At 23.3% G+C, this 8431-nt stretch overlaps 1 protein-coding gene across 1 annotated transcript; it reads left to right on the top strand.

The window, feature by feature from the left end:
- The first annotated feature begins 497 nt into the window (after positions 1-497).
- LOC145839385 (uncharacterized) lies at positions 498-6731 on the top strand. Its single transcript, XM_082946961.1, has 7 exons — positions 498-512; positions 1066-1170; positions 1524-1649; positions 3603-3729; positions 3939-4020; positions 6285-6377; positions 6580-6731. The coding sequence occupies exons 1-7, from the start codon at positions 503-505 to the stop codon at positions 6676-6678; spliced, it is 642 nt and encodes a 213-aa protein (XP_082803087.1). The 5' UTR covers positions 498-502; the 3' UTR covers positions 6679-6731.
- Positions 6732-8431: the final 1700 nt, after the last annotated feature.

Below are 8431 nucleotides of genomic sequence, written 5' to 3'. Positions count from 1 at the left end.
ATTTTTTTCAATTAAAGTTGTTTGTTTATAATGAGTATTTAAATATACCACAGCAAACAAAACATTACTGTTAGATTATATTAAAGTAATTTTTGGTAAAAAACGTAATACTACTAATTTGGCTTAGTAATATAGCAGCAATTTGTTTTATGAATATATTCATGAAATATTGCAATAACATGTTTTTATTAGAAACACTTATCACTTATATTTAGACAATACAACCAATTTTACAAATGGATCAGCTGAAGTCAGTAAAAAGTCAGATGACCTCTCTGTGTTGAAAAACTCTGAAGAGATTGATTTTGAATCACTGAGTGCTCAACTGCTGCAGAAAGCCATTGAGTCTGGTAAGAGTTTTGTTTAAAAAATTCAATACAGATGTTTGACAAATGTTTATTTTATAGAAAGTGCATTGAATGCTTCTGACAGTTGTAATGGAACCAAGCTTGCTGATAAAATTTCAGATCAAAACACTGATATCAATGACATGCTGATGAATATGTCAAAAAGTAAGAATTGTTTTGTTATATTTAAAGGAGTAAGCTTTGTACTTTTAAGTATAAAACGTTTTATAGCTTTGTTGAAATTGAGATGCTTATTTTTTTTTGAATTATATTTGTCTTTTTAAAGAAGTTTTACATACCCTGAAATTTCGTAAAAAAAGAATTAACATAAGTTTGTTTACTGAAGATTAGTTAAGTGTTTTAAGTATGTTTTATTTTTAATTTGAATTTTATTTTTCATATGTAGGCTTTTAAAATTATTATATAACAATTACAGTTAATCATGATACAAAAGTCACCCTGTTTTTTTTGATTTTAACACTTAGATAAGTTATTCAATTATTTATTGTGACTTAAAATTAATAACTACACTTTAAATAAACTAAACTACCTTTTAAATAATGATTTCAAAATTAATCCTAATACAGAATTTTTTTTCAATGTTCCATAAAATTTGTGTTTTTAAAAAACTATCAATTAATGTTTTATAACTTAATTTTTACAGTTTTAATGTTATTGTAGTTTATATAACTACAACAAAATACAAATACCACTTTAGATTATGGAAAGGTCAGTCCACTAATGAAGGGTGGAAATATAATGGACTTGGACGATTCTATGGAAAACCACAGTGATTTGGCTGATGCAAACACTTCAAATCAAAGTATGTTTTCTTCTCAAAGTAAGAAAAATATGTGTTTATTTTTTGATAAAGTGAAAACTTAAAATTTAAGGATAGTGATAAATTAATTGCCAATTTAAAAAATAAATTAGTTAAAGTTAAGCTTTGTGCTCACAAATTCAAATTTCAAATATACAAAAAATTAAATAAGATAAAATTAAAATAGACTTTTGTGTTATTAAATGTCTATTTGTTCATTCAATTACGATATTAAAAATGCATTTAACTCTGCATAGCTTCAAAAATGTTTAAAAAAAATACATTAAGCATTAAAAAAACTTGTTCATTTTTAGTGAAGAACTATTGTTTTCCTATTATAGTACTTTATATAACAGTTCAAGACAGTCTGTCAAACTTAGCTCAAGAAAGTGTTCGCTCCAAAATAGTTTCCAGTTTCAACAATATGGATGACCGACCATCTTTACTGCAAATCCAACAAAGTCTTACTTCAAAGTCTAAAAGTAAGTTGTTGCTTAGCTTTATAAATAATAAAGTTTGATAAAAAGTATGTAATAATTTATTAGAATAAGTACATTAATGCTTTGATACTTTTGTAGTATTCAGTGTTGTTGCCTACCCTATCTAAGAATTTACTATCTATTGAAACAAAAATAAAGAAAAAGTGTTACTAATTAGTAGTGAATTTAATTTATTAAATTTTTCATAAAATTTAAACTTTTATCTTTAATTTTAGCTAAGAAACTGTTGTTAAATTTTATTTTGTGTGCATAGTAAAAAAAACTAAATTTGAATGTGATTTTACTAAAACTTTCAAAGTGGTTTTTTATGACCAATAGTGGAAAGTGCAACTATTTTTTAGACCAAAAAACAACTATTTATTCCAAATAACTTGTTATACCAAAAAGTAATATATTATACTTTTAATTTTTGTTTTTTGAGTATATTTTTAAAGAAGGTTATTATATAATTATTTTAACTATCAAAATTTCAATACCAAATAAACCAAAATGACTATACAGTAATGTTAATTTAATTATAGCCAATAGGGGAGGGGGGTCAAATTTATTTTTTCAAAAAATTACACTGGCTCTTATATGAAAGCTTGAAGTATAAACTACAACCAAATTTAATGTATGTACACAATTCTATCAAGGTCAATTTTCTTGGAAATTTATAAATTCACTAAATCTATCTTTTTCTTAATTTTTTAAGCTAAAAACCTAAAAGTTCAGAAAACATGCTTTTTATCATCTAAAAATCTAAACAAGACTTTGAATGTTGGGTTTTGAAAAATATTAAAAACTTAAGTATGTAGATAAAAGAAATTGTTGGATTTTTAATAGTTTTTTTAGTTCAAAAAGTTTTTGCATAGAATATATTTAAATATCAGTAATGGACTTACTGAGAAAATTCAAAAAAAAATTGTTGAAAATAAAGGAGAAAATAGATTTTAGTGAAATACTCTTTTTTTTGCGTTTTTAGTTTGCACCTTCCATTAGGAACCTATTGAGGTCACTGATTTTGGTTGCTTGTATCTCAAAAAAATCTGATAGCTCATGTAAAACAATACAAAATAGGATCAACTTTTAAAAAACAAGGCCTTAGATAACTAAAAAATTATATAAATGGCCATCTATAAAATTAAGAATAGTTCGAGTAGTAATATCTTTTTTATACTAAACACCTTGTAATTTAGTTTTAAATTGGACTATATTTCATGCTAAATAGTAATTATTTGTATATAGTACTGTATAAGTTATTTAGAAAAATTACACTTGTTAAAATAATTATATTAAGTATATTTTATTTAAATTTTGTTTGTTAGTTTTTCATTTTATTTGGTAAACTAAATATTAAGATAAAAATTGAATATTATTTATTTAAATTTAAGTATTATAGTTATTAAAAAATTGTGATAACTATTGCTGATTATAAAAAATCATTTACTACAGTCTCTACTAGCTCAAAAACAAAAAAACTCCTACAAACTTCATCACAAACTACTTGTTACAAGGTTTAAGTTAAAAACAAATGCTTATTGATAACAATGTTTTAAATCACTCTGTTATTATCATCCAATACTACTAATTTTGAAAAAACATACTCCAAACTCTAAAATTCTACCAGTTTCAATATATTTTATTTTGATTTTAAATTACAAGCTAAAGCATATTTAGAATAACGATTTACTCAGACTTCACCACAGTTACCATGTTGCAAGAGTACACACCGCGTGTGGCAAAAAAGAAGAAATTAGTATTGATAGTTAAGGGCATAGAGGGGGGTAGAACATTTTTCTTTTTAAAAATTAACATTGACTTTTGTTTCAAAGTTTTGAGTAAACATTATAAGATACTTTTATATGCCATAAAAAACTATTTATAATTCCAAGGATTAATCTTATTTAAAAAAACAATACAATTTCTACTAGTTTAAAACAAAACACCATACAGACACAACAACTAGCAGCATGTTTGAAGAGACCCCATCTCCTACTAAGAAGAAGAAACACCACAATTACCAGTGTGATGTGTGTTTCAAGTACTTCCAGTGCAAATCACACCTTGATAAGCACTACAGGTAAAGAATAATTCCTTGTTTACTTTGTTGAGTTTATTTAGTTTCAAATAATGAACAATCTGTAAAGACAATAAGTAATATATTATTATGCTATAAGCTCTATATCTTTACTACAGAACTCACTCAAGGTGTATATTTAGTTTCAAATGACGAACAATCTGCAAATATAATAATGATAAATAATAAAGTATGATATATATTTATTTCAGAACTCACTCCGGTGAGAAGCCTTATGAGTGCGAAACTTGTGGGAGGAAGTTCACACAGAAACACCACCTCAAGAAGCATCAGGTTTTAATTATAATGTACTAATTTTAACTTTATTTATTTTGTAAACTAAAAAGCTTTAACCAGAATGACCGTCTGATAAGATAAAGCATTCTTAAAAAAATTATCTTATTTTAAAAGCATTAGCTGTCAGTTGATTTTTTTTAGTTTCAAATTTGGCTCTAATATGTTAGGGTATAAATTCTTGTATAAATTGGAAAAAAATCAAAGTTTTTTAAGAAAGCTAGCAATACTATGTGTGAATGGAATGTAAGAAAAAATTATAAGAAATATTAATCTACACAAAGTTATTTAATGCACACTTATGTGCTATGTATATAACAAATACTAAAAAAATGCAGATGTTGTTAATAAAAAATACTTTTGTTTTGATATTTTTTATACACTTAATTGAGTTTTTATCAATGTGTTTTTCAATCACGTTATTAACTATTATTATGTGTGAAGTAGTAATAATACAATTTAAAAAAATCAAATTCTTTAAATTGCTAGTAAAGTCAAAAAATTTGTAAAAAGTGAATATTTACTGCTATAAGTTGAATTATTGCATGTGACTGGCACTATAGCATCTTTTGTTACTATATAAGTATGTTTTTTTACTGTATACAAACTTTTAGGCGAGGGCTTAATTTTTGTATACAAACTTTTCTTAAACTATTTTTCAAAATTAATTTAAACTACAAAAATGTATGTTTCTCAGAGCTGTTTATGCAATATTGAAGTTAAATATTTTTATAAGTTTAAATACTAAATAGAAATTATTAATAACATGTCAGGTAAACCAAAAATAAAATATTGAAAATGTTTTAATTTCCAGATAAATATTTTTGAAAAGATTGGCTTAGTAACTGATTCAATTTACTTTTTATTATATATTTCAAATGACCTCATTCAATTTTTAAACAAACTATTAAGAATATATCAACTAAATTAATCTAAATTTTGTTGATTGCCATATGAAAGTTTTCTGATTCAATATACTTTTTTCTATGTAGTACAGTAGTTTGAAGTATGGCTTTTCTTTTAAAAGTAATTAAAAAAAAAAGTAATAAATTAATTTGTTGAAGTTGTTGAAAAACCACAATGCAAATTGTTTTTTAAAAGTTTTACTTTTGTTATAATAAATATATTTTTGAGTAACTACAGGGTTCATATGCGTCAGTCTAAATCAGGCTGTTGTTTTTTTGAAATAGTAGCATAATGTTATTTTTTTCTATTTAAATGATTTAATTCCCTTTTTTTTTTGAGTTTAATTACTAAGAAAATTTTATCAAAACATTTCTTAATTTCTAAAAAAATGGTAATTTATTTGCTAGTATCAGTTTTATTTTGAGGTTTTAAGAAAATTATAATGCAAAATAAAACTTTAATATAAGACAAAAAATAGTAGTGCTTACACTTATAAATATAAAAAAAATTTTAAGTTGTAATTTTATGCAAATTAAGAGTCTAATTATATAAATCCTTAAGTTAACGTTTAAAAAAAATCCATTATTTTAAATTTTGATTAAATAATATATTGTTATAAAGTTTTATAATATTTAAGAAATAAATTGTTAAAAAAACTCAACTGTACAACAAAAAGTTTATTATTTTTTGTTTGAACCAAGTAGAGTTGAAAAACATTAAAAAAAAACATTTTTTGAATTAATACTTTTTAGCTAACCACTTGAGTTTTTATATAAGATTTGTTTAAGTAGCAATTTTTTTAACTAGGCTGTACAGGTAAACTAGTTTTAAATAGAGGTTTAAATAGTTTACTTAAAAATAATTTTATAAAGATTTTAGTTTTTCACTAAAAATATAAAAATTTCACAACTACAAAGATATTTTTTTGACGCCAGACATATGCAATAAACCACATTTTATAAACACAGTTTTAATTAATCATTATCATTTATTCGAACTTCATAAACAATTTATATTCAACAGATTAAAGCTGTTTTTATACTCTATACTGTTTTTACTGCATCAGTTTTTATTAAAATTTTTTTTTTAATAAAGTTTTATTATTTAGTGCATATGTTTACTTTATTGTTCAGTTTTTTGATCATTTCAAACATAACATTAACCTTGTAAAATACTGTTTTTTAGACTATAATGTTTTAAAATTTGGGCTGCCACAAATTTAGGAAAAAATGGGTGTTTTTGAAAAAAAAGTCAGGAAAATTGACCAAATTTACAAAACTCCCTATTTTCAAAGCCTCAAAATGGTAAAAAAATTATAAAAATCTTCTAAAGTCAAACTAAAATTGCAAATGTTTCAGGCAACGCACAGTGAAGTGAAGACTCACAAATGCCAGATATGCCCGAACGACAAATACTTCAAAACAAAAGACCAACTACGATCACATATGCAGGTTAACTATTTATATTATTATAATAATTTATTAAATTTCTTAATTATTTCGAACCTCTATTAGTTGTTTAGTCTGTTACTCAAGTTAAAATTTTGTTTTATGTAGGTTCATATTGAACCTAAGCACACATGAGGTTAACAAACAAACGTATGTAATTTAATTGTATTTTCTATTACTCAAGTTGAAATTGTTTTTTATCTAGGTCCACTTTGCACCCAAACACACGTGTTCGAAATGCGGGAAGGAATTCAGAAGTTCCAAGGCGTTGAAGAAGCACGAACAAAAAAATCATGCCTTATGATCTTTGCAAATTATTTTGTTATTAAAATTGATGATTTTTGTGTTTAGAGTATTGCCTAGGTTGAAATCGATTTTGATAATTTTCTTTTGTTATGGTTTTCGTTTTTTTGAGTATTACCTAGGTTGAATTAAATTAATAGTTTTTTTGAAAGTAAACAGGTTAAAATTAAAAATATATACTAAAAGCTCATTTGTTATGTGAATTAATGTAATTTAAATTAATTGTGAGTTAATGTTTTTTAATGAGAAATTAAAAAACAAATTTAAATTGAATAACTTTACAAAGCAGAAAGCACATTTTTGTGATTTTTTACGTTGGATTATTGTCAGATTAAATTAGATGATGTTTTTTTTTACTTTTCCAAGAAAAAAAAAAGTTAAATTGCAATACTTCTAAGTAAGATTGCTTTGCGTTTGCTTTTAGTTTGTGGATTTTTTTTACTTAGGTTAAATTTATTGTGATTTTTTTTGCTTTTCTGGAATTGAGACAAAAAACTTGAAATTTAAACAATTCAAATTACATTAGTGTTTTCCAAATTTCTCTTTTCAGAAGTGTTGTTTTGTTAGTTCTAATTAAAAAAAAAATATTTAAAGTTTTTCTTAATTTATTAAAGTTTTTTTTTGTTTGGATATTTTTGTTACTTAGATGGAAATGTTTACTAGATATGGTTTTTATTATAGTTTTTGTTTTTTTAAAGATAACTAAAAAATAATTAAAATCTGTGTAACTCCTAAGTAGTTGTTGAAAGTTAGTTAAAAAGATGTTACTTGTTTACCTTTAATGAGAGTTATTGTTTCTATTTTTAAAAAAAACTTCGAAAGTTTACCTAATTATTGTTACAGTTTTTATTGTTTAGGAATTTATTTTAAACTGTCTCTAAATAATTGTTGGCTCTCACCATTTTCTTGCTTTTACCTAGTTTAGTATTTTAAAGTATTTTTTATGTTTGCATAAAAATTTAGATGAATGTTTTTTATAGTTGGTTTGACTTAAACATAAAATCATAAGTTTAAAGTTAACCTTTTAGATTGATAAACTAAAACTTACAAAAAAGTTACTTATACATCTTTTCAATAGATTTTTCTACTTCGTCTTTTTTGGTTATTTTAAAACCTATTAAATACTTTATGTTTTAAATTTTCATTTGTACAAAAATATCTTACGTTATATATATTTAAAAAATTTCCTTGAATCTCAATGTTTAGATATACTTCTGTTGATGTTTTGTTACTGATTGTGCTTCTTCAAAGATACTTTTGATTAAAAAAAATTTCTAGCACTTTATTAATTAAGTTTTAGTTTTGTCTAACTTATGTTTTATTAGTTTTTAATTTTTTTTATTGAAATAGGATACTTGAGTCTACTTTTGAAAAGTTATGAAAGTTTTTTTATATATACTATCTATTGTTTTATATTTTTCTAAAATGAAGAATAAAACTAGGATGATAATATGATATTTTCAATTTTTATTTTGATACATTGTTAAAAAGTTTGTTATTTTTTTCTATCTTATTTAATTTTAATATTTTTTTAGTTTAAATACTTTTTGAGTATGATTGTTAAAAATTTATATGATTGATAGTATATTTTTTACAGAAGTAGTTAATAACAAAGTTTATACAATAAGTTTGAACAAAAAAAAAATCTGAACAGTTGGATAGTTACAAATAGTTTAAATTTTTTAGTAAATTTTTTTGAGGTTGCTTTTGTTGCAAAACTTACTGAAGATTTAACAGTTATGGAAAATAGTATT

The sequence above is a fragment of the Thalia democratica genome, chromosome 6 (assembly GCF_965202585.1).
Source record: "Thalia democratica chromosome 6, ktThaDemo2.hap1.1, whole genome shotgun sequence".
Taxonomy (NCBI): Eukaryota; Metazoa; Chordata; class Thaliacea; order Salpida; family Salpidae; genus Thalia; species Thalia democratica.
Note: the sequence above shows the minus strand (reverse complement) of the source record. Positions and strands in the feature narration are given on the sequence as shown.

Bases quoted from the DNA above. Each gene is read 5' to 3' on its own strand.
- LOC145839385 (XM_082946961.1), top strand. The intron at 1,171-1,523 runs GTATGTTTTCTT...TTTATATAACAG, and splicing joins TGCAAACACTTCAAATCAAA to TTCAAGACAGTCTGTCAAAC. The intron at 4,021-6,284 runs GTTTTAATTATA...CAAATGTTTCAG, and splicing joins ACCACCTCAAGAAGCATCAG to GCAACGCACAGTGAAGTGAA.